Source organism: Chenopodium album, chromosome 3 (genome assembly GCF_948465745.1).
Source record: "Chenopodium album chromosome 3, dcCheAlbu1.1, whole genome shotgun sequence".
Taxonomy (NCBI): Eukaryota; Viridiplantae; Streptophyta; class Magnoliopsida; order Caryophyllales; family Amaranthaceae; genus Chenopodium; species Chenopodium album.
In genome coordinates this window covers 3,219,981-3,235,376 of record NC_137836.1, presented here as the reverse complement: position 1 = coordinate 3,235,376, position 15,396 = coordinate 3,219,981, and the positions used below count along the sequence as shown (strand labels likewise).

The following is a 15,396-nucleotide window of genomic DNA, read 5'->3' as shown; positions in this document are numbered from 1 at the left end:
CATAACAGATTATAGCAGAAACATATTTGACTGAGCTCTAAGTTCATGGTTAATGAGCATAAGTGGTTTACAATAAATTAATCCAGTACTGTAGTTACAATTTGCCATTTCAATTCTTTTGTTTCTAGATTGACAAGAAAAAAAAGACAGTTTCCCTTTCATGATACTAGTTGAGTAGTTGGAGTAATCTAAGGCCATGGCGCCGTCTTTGACATAACCATATAATTCGGTCATGAGAATTATTAATCTTATCTTTTTCTATGGATGAATGGTGGTAGAAATGGCTTTAATTTCAATGGCTGGCGAATGCATTGGCTATATGGCTAATGTGCAGGGCTCTAAACTCGTTGCATAAATTTGTTGCATTGTCTATGGCTTTTCTAGATTCTAGATGTTCATCATGTTACCAAATACTGCAGGGGACATTTGCTACGCGTTCAGTTTGGCAGCAGCAGGAGCGCTATTACACCAAACATAGCAAATGCAACTTCACTGTCGACTTGCCTAGCATATCTCCTAAAGATTCGAGCGAGAACTGCAAAAAAAATTTCAGTTTCAATGTAGCAAGGCACATCTTGCTAGATGGCTCAAATAAGACACCTCAAGAGAACCTTTTCTGCTCTCCTGTCTCGACAAGTGCTGTTTTAAACATGCTAATTCCAGGATCCACAGGACTAACCCGTGATCAATTTGTTGATTTGTTTTGTTTGAAAGAGAAGGAATTGAACAAGTCTTCCATAAAGCTCCTTGATGTTGTAAGGCCATTCAAGGGTGGAGATGGGCCTAGTATCTCGTTCAGTAACAGCGTTTGGGTTGACCAACAATGTCCACTAATTCAGTCATATAAGGAGCTGCTTGAAAATGTCCATGATGCTGATGTTAAGAGTGTTGATTTGTTGTACAATGTACGCATACCAAACTTTTTGTTTCAGTCTCCAATGCACACGTTTACTCATCTTAATACTTGATTCTAGTAAATTATATTGTAAATGTATGAATTGCACTCATATGGAATGCTGAATTCCTGATTAATGTTACTGCACCTGTGTTTTGAAGGCTGAAGAAGCGAAGGAAGAAGTCAACTCATGGAGCAGGACAAAAACTGAAGGGATGATCGAAACTATTCTGCCAGAAACCTTGTACTACAATGACACGATTGTGATTTTGGCGAATGCATTACACTTTGAGTTGGAGAATTCAGATGAAACATTAATGGATCCTTCAGGAGCGCAACGCTCACTGTATTATTGTGGAGAGTTTGAGGGTTCTGAGGTTCTTAGAATGCCAATAAAAGGAGGCAAAAAGATAGCAGAACAAGATCCTCGAAGCTTCTCAATTTACATCCATGTTCCATCGGAGAAAACTGACCTTTCCAATGGGAGATCTCTTGTTAGAAGAAGAAAGATAAGCCTCTCACAATTCTTAGAAGAAATGAAAATGGGCACAAAAGATTTCCAGAAGAAGGTCAATAGACATAAAAAGGAAATCTCAGATTTTTCATTCCCAACTTTCAACATTGAAAGTGAGATGTCATTGTCAAGTAAAATGCAACATTTAGGCTTGACATTACCATTTCAGGCAGGCAAGAATGAGCTCATAAGGTTTATTGACTCTCCTCTTTCAAAATTATTGTATGTCACAGATGTTACCCAGAAGATTCGAATTGAAACTAATGCGAGGGGAACATCTTTTTCTGTTGTGACTTACACAACTCTCAATGGCCCTGCACATCGTTTTCCAGCAACAACACCTTCAGAGCAGAAATTTGTGGCTGATAATCCCTTTCTTTTCATGATTCAGGATGATTTCTCTGGTGCTGTTGTTTCTGTTGGTACTGTGCTGAGTACTGATTTGTAGACTAGTCTTTTAGCTTGATCAACTGATACAGTAAGACCAGATCAAATCAAATCTTAAGTACAGTACATATATAAGGGAAATTTTGTCAAATTTTTACAAATTTCAATTAGAGGTATACATATATGTTCTGCCTATCATATGGTTCATTCAATCAATATACATAGCTGATTTAGCATTCAATTTTGTGCCAGCATTTTAATTCTTTCCATTGAAGTTTTATTCTATTCGATTCTGATTTATGATTCATTTATATAATGGTGCAGTTCTCTGTTTAAATTGACTTGCATGCAACCAACTGATGTTAGCATGAGTGGTTAAGGGCCTCTTGCTCCTTAACCAAGGTCTCGGGATGAAGCCTTGGGAAACTCCTTGTAGTAGTACCAAAACAACAACAACAACAACAACAACAACAACAACAACAACAACAACAACAACAACAAAAAAAAAGACTTGCATACAAATAGTCAAGTCATATATGTCTATTACCTTACATCTACCACATACTATCAATACTTTATGATTAGCTAGTTCGTATAATAGTATCAAGTATACTATATTAGATTTAATTTCCATTTATCTGATTGAATGAGCAGATCTTCTTTTATTATTGTTATTGTTATTGTTATTGTTATTGTTATTGTTATTGTTATTGTTATTGTTATTGTTATTGTTATTGTTATTGTTATTGTTATTGTTATTGTTATTGTTATTGTTATTGTTATTGTTATTGTTATTGTTATTGTTATTGTTATTGTTATTGTTATTGTTATTGTTATTGTTATTGTTATTGTTATTGTTATTGTTATTATTATTATTATTGTTGTTGTTGTTGTTGTTGTTGTTGTTGTTGTTGTTGTTGTTGTTGTTGTTGTTGTTGTTGTTGTTGTTGTTGTTGTTGTTGTTGTTGTTGTTGTTGTTGTTGTTGTTGTTGTTGTTGTTGTTGTTGTTGTTGTTGTTGTTGTTGTTGTTGTTGTTGTTGTTGTTGTTGTTGTTGTTGTTGTTGTTGTTGTTCTTGGATATTTAATTATCTAATAGCTGCAAATTTTATTTTATCTTTCTAAAATATTGATACGAAGCAGGAAATATTATTTTAGCTGTTATTCCGTATTTGCCTAAACTAATGAAATTCCAGGGTAAACAAATACTTTACGATTAGCTAGTTATATCAAGGCTTGTTAAGGCTTGTAAAGGTAGCATGGCTGTCAAGCAAGAAATATTCAGGCGCCACATTGCTCAGGATGATAAATTTGGGGGGCTGTGGGACTAAGGTGGAGTCAATTGCCCACACCCTCTTTGATTGCCCGGAGGTACAACATGTTTGGGTGAAGTATGATATGTCTGAAATTATTACAGACTATCTGAGACAAACAAATTTTACTGAGTGGCTGCTTTCAGTGCTTTGGATGGACAACAGGGTTGACAAAAGTGTGCTCAGAAGAATAATGACTATTGCTTGGGCTGTTGGTTCTGCAGAAACCGAAGGGTGCATGAGAACACTCGTACTGATGTGCGTGTGGTTGCTGACGGCTGTATAAGAATGGTGCAGGAATATTTCTCATATGCGAGCAAGGTTTTCAAACCTTTGAGCTACCATAAACCTGCTGTTGTTTCCAAGTGGCACTACCCTCAGGCTGGGTCTATTAAGATCAATGTCGATGCCCATATTGGTGTTGGTAGTGCTGGAGGTCTGGGTGCGATTGCAAGAAATGAAGATGGGAATGTACAGTGGGCTGATACGAAGAGGATCCCTGCACACTTCCCTGTTGAGGCTGCAGAGGTTGCTGCAGTCCGAATTGGCTGTAAAATGGCTACAAGAATGGGGCACGAGCAGATTTGGGTAAAAAGTGATAGAGAATATCCATAGAATATTCTCATCCTAGGTTTAGGATATATTTTGTATAAGATTATCTTTGATATCTGTACATATCTTATAGTTACCTAATATGATTAGGTTTCTCATTGTAACCCTATAAATATTGATCAATGGAAATCACTCTAATCAAGGAGTTTTCCCAAAATCAAACATGGTATCAGAGCCAGGCCCACAATATGGGACCTTAAATGGCTAAAGTTCACTGGGCCAAGAGTAGGTTCGTGTGAGGGGGAGTGAAGAAGCACTCTAGCCCGAAAAATCACATGAGACAAAGTTAAAAGGGAAATCACTCTAATCATATTAGGTAACTATAAGATATGTACAGATATCAAAGATAATCTTATACAAAATATATCCTAAACCTAGGATGAGAATATTCTATGGATATTCTCTATCAGAAAGCAATGCTGCGAATGTCACTAGCAAAGTACCTTTGATTACATTTGTAAAGGTAGGTGTTATCTTAGTTAATTATCTAAAAGTGTATTAATTGTGGTTGATATATTCTGTTCCAGAGAATAGTAATTGTGGTTGGTATATTCTGTTCCAGAGAATAGGCAGAGAGTGATAACATAGTGCTGGGTGCTAAAGTTAGAGCTCACAACTTTGCAGAAAGGTAGCTCTTACATTCAAACTGCTTTATGTTGCTGAAATTCTTCTCTGCATGGTTCTGTAAGTTCTCTCTCATCTCTTTTCTTTCCCAATTTCAATCTCTTTCATCTCCCTTCTTCCCCTTTCTCCATCCTTCCCTATTGATTTTTTTTCCCTTTTTAAAATGAGAATTTAGATTTTTTGGGTTTAGGGTGTAATAGGATCAATTAGCACTGTCAAAACAGTTTGACAGTTCGGTTTCGGTTCGGTTTGAAATCGGTTCGGTATTTAATCGGGTCGGTTTGGAATCGGTTTAATTGTCTCACGGGTCGGTTTTGGTTCGATTTAAATAGTTATCGGTTTGATTCGATTTCGGTTTATTCTTAAGCGGTTTTAATTCGGTTCGGGTTGTAAACAGTCCGGGTAGTAAACGGTTCGGTGCAGACGGGTTGCGGTTTGTTAACGGTGCGGTGTAAACGGTTTTTATCCCGATTCAAACAGTTTCGGGTTGGAAACGGTTTCGGGTTAGAAACAGTTCGGTTCTTTTTTGGTTCAGTTTATAACTGGTTCGGTTCTTTTTCGGTTCAGTTTTTAACTGGTTTGGTTCTTTTTCGGTTCAGTTTATAACTGGTTCGGTTCTTTGATTGTTTAACCACTTTAACGTTATTCATATCGGTTCCATTTCAAGTTTACTAAATTATAGTTGAATCTGAATTAAAACATAGCCTAATAGTATATTCATGTCACTAGCACACTCCCATCTTTATTTCATTATTACTCACAGAATCAATGTAATCATATGCTTAATAGTCTCTGTGAATTAATTTTATTTATTACGCCTTCAGCCAAGCCTTGGTACTTAATATTACAAGCTTTTTGTTCATTTGGTTTCATCACCTCAAATGTATACATGACTAGAGGCAGTAGTGTTGCTAATAGTTTGGGGCAGAGCCTGAGCCTGCTTGTTTTGCTCTTGTTTGTGAACACTGATTATCCTTAAGACCTTAATGAATTATTTGCCTTGCTATTTTAAAAAAAATATTCTAAGATTTCTAATATTTAATCCATTTAATTATATCCCCGTCAAAAAAAAAAAAAAAAAAAACCATTTAATTATATAAAAAAGTTTGTAAACGGTTCGATTTAGAAGCGGTTCGGTTTATAACCAGTTCGGTTTACAATCAGTTCGGTTTTTAAATGGTTCGGTGCAAACGGGTAGCAGTTTGCTAACGGTTCGGTGTAAGCGGTTTTTTTGCCAGTTTAAACGGTTTCGGGTTGGAACCGGTTTCGGGTTAGATACGGTTCGGTTCTTTTTCGGTTCGGTTTTCTTTCAGTTCGGTTTATATTCGGTACGGTTTGTTAACGGGTTCAGTTCTTATACGGTTTAACATTATTCGGGTCGATTCGATTTCGGGTTTACTAAAATACGGTTCGGGTCGGTTTTCGGTTTTAAAAAAACGGTTTTTAATCGGTTCGGTTCTCATTTGGATCGGTCGGTTTCGGGCAGTTAAACGGTTTCGGTTTGAAATTTGACAGCACTAGGATCAATGGTTTCTGATCGTTTTTTTCCCCTTTTTTTAGAGTTTGCAGTTAGGAGACAAGGAGATGTTTACGCCCCATTCTGATGTCACAGTATTACTTCTACTATAGGTCGGGTTTGATTGGGTTGGCTAACTGGCTGCAGCTAGAAAGCTTGACTAAAGATGGGTTGTCTTATTTAGAGAATTTTATTGTGAAGAGTTATGAGGTTGGGATTAGTAAGACTGCTACTTTATTGCGTGAGTGTTTGGTTGTTTTGTTTACTTTTTATTTTAGGATGCATGAAGAGCAAAGAGTTACAATATATCTACAGATTATGTCTCCAATATGAAACTTATAACAATGGCTAAACTTGAGTAAGAATTAGCTTAGGTTGTTTGTTGACTTCAGGTTGCAATTAAGGTGATTTTCATTGATAACTAAGCCTTAATTGTACCACTCTGAGCTATGGTTTCTATTTGTCAAATGTTAGTCTTATAACGTGTTAGGTTTGCGGTAATATTCCAAAGATCAATATTCCAAAGTTTAAACCTCAAAATTAAGATTAAAGCAAAGCCTAAAATTGATTCTTTTTTTTTTCTCGTCAAACAAAGAAATCAATTTTAGGCTTTGCTTTAATCTTAATTTTAAGGTTTAAACTTACGGTTTATCATTATTCTTTTTATGTAATGAGTTGATTGTAATTGTGTCTACAACTTTGTTTAATATCCCTTAGGTCATGATTTGTTTTAAGTGTATTTTTAGATAAGTGGAATCACTTTGTTACTTTTCAGTTTTCTTTGATTGTTCATTTATTTGCAGTACAATATCATGTGACTTTGCCATTATAGCTTAGGGTTGTGATTTAGATGGAAATTTTAATTTGAACTTAATTCTTTTGATACTTTATAGTTGTACATTGCTTCTATAGTTATCAATTGATTGCGAGGTTTATTCTATGTGCATGTTTTCCTTTATTCTTTTTAGTTTTGTTCTGCTTTCTTATCAAATTATCAAATGTTGATTCCACATGACTGACTTTTTCTTATTTTCCCCCGTTGTTCTTCTTTGATTGTAGTGCGCTCACCTGGAGCTTGATTTATCAAAATAATCTGTGTGAATTGCTGGAGCAAAGCTTGGAGTTGTTGCGCAAGAATTTTGTTCAAGTCTCTTCAGAATACAGACTATTAACTACAGTTTACTACTTAAATTTTGATTGAATTGTGTGGGTGCATGTTTATAATATGATTGACTTTTAGGGGCTGAATAAGTAACTCTGGGCTATCCTTTTCATCTCATTGCTTAGTCTATGCTTTGTATGCTCTCTTTGTTTTTTTCTGTTACAAATGACAACTCATGAATGTTTTCTTAGTTGGGGTAAGCAGAAGTTGCTAATCATTAGCTTGCAGGAAATTGATGTTATTAAATTGAGAATTGAAGGTAATAAGAGTTATTTGCTCGGGAAGAACAGATTAATGAGAGAAAGGGTGAATCTTATCATATTTTTGTTGATATATTCGTGTCCGAATGTTAGTGCCTATTTTGGAGTTTTTCCCCCGGATTTATGATGTGGGTTTTTGCTTATTTGCTTCTATTTTGCTGTTTTGTGACAATTTTTTTGGATGATTCTTGCTTTATGTGTAGAGATCAACAAGGAAAGATGGGAAGCTTAAATGAAGATTTAAGTGTTCCCTCGTGGCCTCATATTTAGTTCGTCACTATTGTTTGAATGTTTCGAAGCAGATACTTGCGAGATTTTTCCCTTTTACGCCCTAAAACAGATGGAATTACCTTTCACATTGCTTTACCAGTTCCCTATCCACCAGAATTTGTATTACCATTAGCCTTTGTGGAGCTACACCCACCAGCACGAGTTCCAATGTTTGTCCATTAGTATCTTTAATCATCATTCATGTATATTGTAATTGTTAATTTAGTTTGAATACCTCTTTTCCCCCATTTTTCATTATTCCGCTCTACCTTTCATTTATGGTGTTGCTTACTCTCTCCTTTGATCACTTAGTACACACTTCCTTAAGGTTTAATCATTTGGTTGTTCCTATGAAGATTGAGGGCTCTTTGTCTCCCTTTTTAGGATCTCTGATTTTTTAGCAAAGTTATTTGACATGTCTTATGTAATGTGCTTTATAAATCCTCACCAAAATCAACTAAAATGTGTCACTATAAGCTTTACATAAATGAAGGAAAAACATGATCGGCCTTACAATCACTTTCACGTTGAACATTCACATAATACTATTAATACTACTAGTACTAATAGTATTATGTGACACATTAGTACAAATAACCCACATATTTCTATAGTAAAAAATTGTAACCTTTTATGTATATCATACATACCACAACCGAAAATTATATCTAACATGATCTCTTAATCATAACAAACAAAATAAACAATCACGACCTAACATTTTACAAACATTACCAATAACTTGAGAAACCGCTCGCAACGCATGCGGAATTACTACTAGATTACAATTAAACATTATTATTTGGCGAACCTTTATTTATTTATTTTGCTTTTAACAAGAGTAAATCTTTATTCTCAGTTAATAATGTCAATAGTAGAAAATACCCACCGGTTCAAAACCCCCCTTATGCCACCGGTTTTGAACCGCTGGGCCTTTGGGGGGGGGGTGGAAAAACTTGAATAAAAAGCCACCGGTTCAAAATCGGTGGCAATATATTTTTGCCACCGGTTATAACACTTCCCGCTTTTTTAAAGGGGTTATTCGCACCGGCACCTATTCAAAATCGGTGCCAATAATGGCAAAAAAAATATATATTTTTTGCATTTTTTCACTTAAATTGATATATAAACACTTAAACATATATATAAACTTACATTTTTTTTTTCATAAAAAGGCTGTAATATTACAATATTCGTCGAAAAACAAAGTGGCATGAACGACATGAATTTTTAGGCAAATTCACAACCATCATTATGCCCGTTATAAAGGTTGTTCAGTTCCTTCTTCACTGTGAGCCCTTGTAGTCGTATTTGGTGAATTCTTTGTTTGGTTATTTGCCACTTCCTCCAACTTCGTCATCCTCATCCCGATTCCTGAAGCAACTGGTCTAATTCTGGCCAGACTAATTCCTTCCTGAAATTGACATACTTTAGTATAATTTCACCAAATTACAAGTTCATTATTACCGAAGAAGTAAAGTTCCAGACAATACCAAGCCGAAAATCACCTTCAATGCACTGGTCATCATCACCAAGACCAATTGGAACTGAGCTGAAATGAAATGAACTTATTGGAGCTGAACTCAACTGAACTGAGCTGAACTGAAATGAACTTATTGGAGCTGAACTGAATATTTTATGAGAGAAAAAAATTAAGATAAGAAATGAATTGAACTGAACTTAACTTATTGAAGCTGAACTGAATTGACTGAAACTAAATTAAAGAGAACAGACCCTAAGTAATGGTTGGATTATTATGTTATTTTCAAAATTATAAGGGACGTGAAAGTCTTTAATACTATAGCTTGAGTAATTTCATTAGGGAAAATAGCAATTTACTCAAAATGATATTTCCTTATCTGAGCAAATAGAAAATTATTAAGGGGTCGTGTGATTGGGGGTATTCATAAAAAAAAAATGGGAATTAACTAACCCGATTCTTTTTGTCGTTGTTTGTTAGACACTTTTTTCATTCCCTTTACCCTCTCTGTTACCCCCAAATCCTTCCAACTTCATTCCTCACCCCCAATAGTACTTGAAACCTTTTGCTGTGGTCAGAAAGGCATAAGAAAGCTGAGTTTTGATATAGAAATAAAAGCTTAGGATTGCTAATTTCAATAAGCCCTGCCATATTAGTCCCTAAATTTTTCCTTTACTATTGGCAATCGGTCTGCCTCCCATTTTTCTAGTTTGATTAAGATCCTTGTTCACATCCCCAATCATTAATCAAGGTAAAGAGAAGATGACAAAATTTTTTGGGTTAGTTGACTAGTGGTAGAGAAGGAGAAAGGATTGTCGGAGTAATTTTCGGGTTTAGTGGGGGTTGGGTTGGGGTTAGAGGTTCCTTCCCTATATTTTCGAGATGTGATAAAGGTAAAGTGAATATATAGAGCTTCTAAGGAGAGCCTTCCTTAGTGCATTCGGGTCTATGTTGTTCTTTCGTGTTAGGGTGGGAGGGTTTGTTTTGTAGGATGCCATGTTGAAGATTTAATTCTAATGGCTTGGGAGGAACGACAAGGGGAAGGTAAGGGTATCGAAGGAGAGGAATAGGTGTGAGAAAGTAAGGAAGATAAGGTCAAAGGGGCCGAAGCTCCGTTAATTGGGGGGTTGGACTCGGGAAATTCAAGGCTTTCAATTTTTTTTCTTCTTGAGAGAGACTTCTTGTGATTTTATAAATCCAGCAGTGATGTTCTTCGGTTCTTCTTTTTTATATTTTCTCCAAAAGTTTTTGTTTTATTTTTAATGCTACCTACCTATTTGTCTTCGTTGATTAAAATACTCCTTTGAATATTTTTAGTCAATTGTTGGCGACTATTAGGCTTTTTGTTCAGTTTCCTTTTTAATGTCACTTTTATAAAACCCGCATATTTTAGAAGCTTTTGCATCGACGTACGCCGTCCGTGTACAATTTTTGGTTCCACTTTTTCTTGACGCTTTTACGGGTCGAAGGTTTGTCTCGACATAGAAAAGCGTTGAGAAAATCATGTGTCATACACGTGAGTCACTGCTGCCCGCAATATTAAAATTTAATGAAAAAAGCGAGTATTACATAAATACTCGCAATTAAACCGCCCACTATTGAATTATTGATAAACTATTCTGCTCTCCTCTAATACTGCACTCTACTCATCATCAGCGCTACAACTTACCTCAATCTTTTTTGGTTAAGTTATGGGTTTTCTTGTTAAACTTCAACGAATTTGGGGGATTTTGCTCTTGACTTTCATAAATTTCAAGTAATTGATTTACAATTTGCTTTACAATTTTGTTGCTAGGTATATATTGTACCATAATATCTCACAATTCTTTAAATTTCGTTAAAATTGGGAATTATTCTTTGCATGTCTTTGATTTTGAATTGGAGTTTTCTAGGGTTTAGTTTGGGATTTTGTGATGAATTTGATGGCGTTTTCTAGGGTTTTAGTTTGGGTTTTTATGTAGTAATGTTGCTAGCTTTGAATTTTTTGGCTTTGTCAAAAAAAAAAAAAAAAAAAAATTTCTGGCTTTGTTGTGATATCACTATCCTGATTTAAAGATTGTCTTGAATTGTTTGGAAAAGTTGAAGGTGTGCTGGCTTGAAGGAAGGTTCGTGTTAGGGGTGGTTAGTGAACAAGGCTGCCCATTGATTATAGAGTCGGGCCAAAATTTTAAGGGTCTTGACCCTGTAATATTTTAGTGTACAGAGTCACTAAAGGGCTTTAAGATATAGGGTCGATAATGGGCTTTTATTGACAACCCATTAATATCAAAGAAAGATTAAAGGGCCAAAAGGAAAAAACCCAAATTTTTCTAAAAATTGGAACGACCAAAGAAAAAAAAACCAGAACCTCTAATTTCTCTCCCCTATTTTCAATGTTCAGAAGAAATAAACCCTAAGGGGTCGTTTGGTTCGCACACGGTAAATGGAATGGAATGAACAAAATGAAAAATCATTCCATGTAGTATGTTTTTTTTTAAAATCCATATTATATATACTAAAATAACAACTGCTGATGTCATCATTGTCTACGTGTCACTATTTTATTTAATTTTTTCCCTCCAAAATGCAAGGATGATGTCATATTTTTTTCCCTAATTAAGCTACCCTATTTAACATAACCTTGAAAATATATTACATTTAAATTTTAAATTTTGGGTTTTCTACACATATTATGCTATTAAATTATTTATGAGTTGTTAACAATAGTTAATAATATAATTTAATTGAAATTTCTTAATTAAAAAAGAAAATTATGTTCTTTCTTGAATTGTATATTCATAATTAATTAACTGACCCGTCTAAATCTGAAAAAAATGGTGACCCGAACCCGACTTGAAACCAACCCTAGACCCGAGTATTTGAGACCCGAACCCGAACATGAACCGACCTAGAGACGACCCGACCAACACTAACCCGACTCAAACTCGACCCATTTACACGAAATGACAACTCTAGATTAATCTAGTAAAAAACAAAGGAATCACCTACACCACCACACAACCCCCTTTTTCTTCACTTTCACACTTCTCCACCCACTCCACCGCCCTGTCACCACCTCACCGGAGTTCTTCACACCTCACTCTTCTTTCTCTCACCTCACCGGCAATTTGCACCACCGCAACACGGCCATCCACGTCACCGCTCGCCTCCTCTTCCCCAGCCTCGCATTGTTTTTCGTCTCACAATTCCATCTCAATTCTCATTGATTTCCGTAGGAGCTGCTGTGAGTGTTGACCGCCGCACATTCCAGCCACCGCCCCGCCGACCGCCGCACCTTCCGGCCACCTCCGTCGGCATAGCTGCACTCCGCTCGTACAGCCTTCTTGCGTGACCTTCGACTCTTCTTGGTAAGTTAATTGATTTGTAAGTTTTAAATTTCGTATATACACTAATTGCTGACTTGTTGGGTTGATTTTGTGCTTAATTTAGTTGTTTATGTTATTTAATCTAGTCAATTAGTGTGTATGTTCTTTGACATTGTTGATTTGTTATTGAATTTATCAAATTAGGGAGTTAGGGTTTGTGATTTTTTTAGGAATTTATAATATTGAATTGCTGATTTTTTTTTTCTTTGAAATTGATATTATGAATTGACAATAGGCTAGTAAAATTGATGATTTCATATTTAACCTATGAAATTAGGGGTGTTAAGATTTAAGAACTTAGGGTTTCTGATTTTTGTTTTGGAATTGATTAGTTTGGAATTGATAGAATGTTTTAGTTAAGCAAGCAGACATGAGTTTTATATTTGATTCCTGCAATTTTTACGGAAAGTTACGCAAATTTTCATTCATATGAAAAGTAATGTAACTTTTGAATGTGTTAGTATCTGTGTTATCATAGAAGTTCTTCTAGAATTTGACTCTTCGTGTCTGCCAAAACCTCTCTCGTCTTACCCATACTTCACAATCTGCATGCTTAATAAAAATCACTGTCCAAACTAATGAATTTGCAGTAGAGTAGTACTATTTTGTTTTAATTAATCTGTTCCTGTGAATCTTGAATTATTCTTGAACACAATAAACTGAATACTGCTCTATAGTATTAGCAGCATTATTAGAACAGGCCATCTGCCACCAGGCAGTGGCTATATATCTTACTTACACGAAAAACTTACGGCGTCTATCATTTAGTTATCTAATATGGTAAACCCAGGAGCATAATTTGTGACAACCTGACTATTATACACGAAATAATTCCAAGGTATCGAGTTTTCAATGAAAACAGGCAGTTCTGACTACTTGATTTAAGTTTTATTGATTAAGTGAGATGTCTTGAGAAATCTCAGAAAAACTAGCCATTGTTTTAACAAAAAGTAAAATGATTATTATTTGGGGTTTATATAAGAGAAGCATTGTCTGTCTATTGTGCAAAAGCGTCATCTATTGTATCGTGTTTTTGAAAGACCATGATCGCATTGTTTTTCGTCTCACAATTCCATCACAATTCTCATTGTTTTCCGTAGGAGCTGCTGTGAGTGCTGACCGCCGCACCTTCCAGCCACCGCCCCGCCGACCGCCGCACCTTCCGGCCACCTCCGGCCGCATAGCTACACTCCACTCCTACTGCCTTCTTTCGTGACCTTCGACTCTTCTTGGTAAGTTAATTGATTTGTAAGTTTTAAATTTCGTATATACAATAATTGTTGACTTGTTGGGTTGATTTTGTGCTTAATTGAGTTGTTTATGTTATTTAATCTAGTCAATTAGTATGTATGTTCTTTGACATTGTTGATTTGTTATTGAATTTATCTAATTAGGGAGTTAGGGTTTATGATTTTTTTAGGAATTTATAATATTGAATTGCTGATTTTTTTTTTTCTTTGAAATTGATATTATGAATTGACAACAGGCTAGTAAAATTGATGATGTCATATTTAACCTATGAAATTAGGGGTGTTAAGATTTAAGAACTTAGGGTTTCTGATTTTTGTTTTGGAATTGATTAGTTTGGATAATTGCTTTTCTGATTTTTTAAAATTGATATTAGTAGAGGTCAACTAGATATAGTGATTAGTGATTTTGAATAATTGTCTTGAATTTGTAGATGTTCAGTGCTAAGCTCACTATTAGGGGCCATTTGGTGTGCACGGTGGAATCGAAATGGAATGGAGAAAGGTTATCAAAGAGAATGGAATGAATCCCTTTCAATTTAGCATGTTTGTTTTATAAAAACCTATGTTACATGGACTTGGGTACGTGTGTCGGACACTCGGATACGGACACGTGTCCTAGTGTCCGATTCGTCAATTTCCAAAATTTTAGGACACGGGGACTCTGTCTTATATTTGGACACGGGTGCGGGGACACGACACTTTCATTTTGTGCAAAAAAATATTACAAGTAAAAAAAAGTGAAAAAGTAAAAAAGATTAAAAGTGAAGAGGTTGAGTGGTTAAAAACTTAAAAAACTAATAAATGTCGTTAGTACAACTTTCTACCAAATCAAAATATTAAAAGTAAAAAAAGAGGTTGAGTGGTTAAAAAATAAAATATATAACCAAAATGAAGAGCATCACACAGCTGTCCACCTTTTTCTTTATCAATATAGCTGTCCCACACCCCTACTTACCACAAAACCTCGTTCTTATCACTTTATCAGCCCTCACTCCTCGGTCTTTCACTCTCTATTTCTTCATCATGCATTCATGTGGTTGCTAGACTTGCTACACGCCGGCAACAATGGAGTCCACCATAAAACTCCGACCAACAATGGAGTTTCAGCCTTTCTCTGAAGTGTCCGAGTGCACACTGCCGAATCTGACAAGAATTCCGTGTCCGAATCCGCGTCGTGTCGTGTCGACACGGACACTTCGGGATTTTGGCCGAGTCCGGTGAACATAGATAAAAACACAAGGGAATCACCTCCACCACAGCACCAGCACATCCACCATAGCAACACTTTATTTCTTCGTTTCCCAACCACCTTACAACCCAACCACCACCTCGCCGCCCTTCACCCTCCCTCTTTCGACCCTCGCCGCCCCTCACCCTCCCTCTTTCGACCCTCGCCGCCCCTCACCCTCCCTCCTCCGACCCTCGCCGTCATTGATTTACCCGGAAAACTTTCCCCCCACCCACGGAAAACCCTAAAAAACCCTCCCCCTCCCCTTAAAACCGTCGGAGGGTTTTTTAGGGTTTTTCGTGGGTGGGGGGGAAGTGTTTTCGAGGAGAGGAGATGTTTTCGGGGGGAAGGGAGGGGCGGCGAGGTGGCTGGGGGAGGGGCGGCGCTGGCTGGGGGAAGGTTGGCGAGGTGGTTAGGTGTTGGTTGTGATGTAGAAGGTTGCTAGGTGGGTGGGTATGGTGGTGGGTTTGGTCGATTGATAGTGGCAAACAAACAACAACAAAGGGAATGGGGCATGTTCATT

General features: G+C 36.3%; 1 protein-coding gene across 1 annotated transcript; it reads left to right on the top strand.

The window, feature by feature from the left end:
* Positions 1 to 371: 371 nt before the first annotated feature.
* Positions 372 to 3,721, top strand: LOC145622841 (serpin-Z2A-like). The gene is made up of 3 exons (XM_081676450.1): positions 372 to 905; positions 1,057 to 1,853; positions 3,331 to 3,721. The coding sequence occupies exons 1-3, from the start codon at positions 372 to 374 to the stop codon at positions 3,719 to 3,721; spliced, it is 1,722 nt and encodes a 573-aa protein (XP_081532576.1).
* Positions 3,722 to 15,396: the final 11,675 nt, after the last annotated feature.

What these genes read in the sequence shown, in the direction of transcription:
- LOC145622841 (XM_081676450.1), top strand. Translation starts at nt 372, where the DNA reads ATGGCTTTTCTAGATTCTAGATGTTCATCATGTTACCAAATACTGCAG. An exon ending in GTGTTGATTTGTTGTACAAT is followed by an intron (nt 906 to 1,056) that starts GTACGCATACCA and finishes TGTGTTTTGAAG; the next exon opens with GCTGAAGAAGCGAAGGAAGA. An exon ending in ACTGTGCTGAGTACTGATTT is followed by an intron (nt 1,854 to 3,330) that starts GTAGACTAGTCT and finishes TTGGTTCTGCAG; the next exon opens with AAACCGAAGGGTGCATGAGA.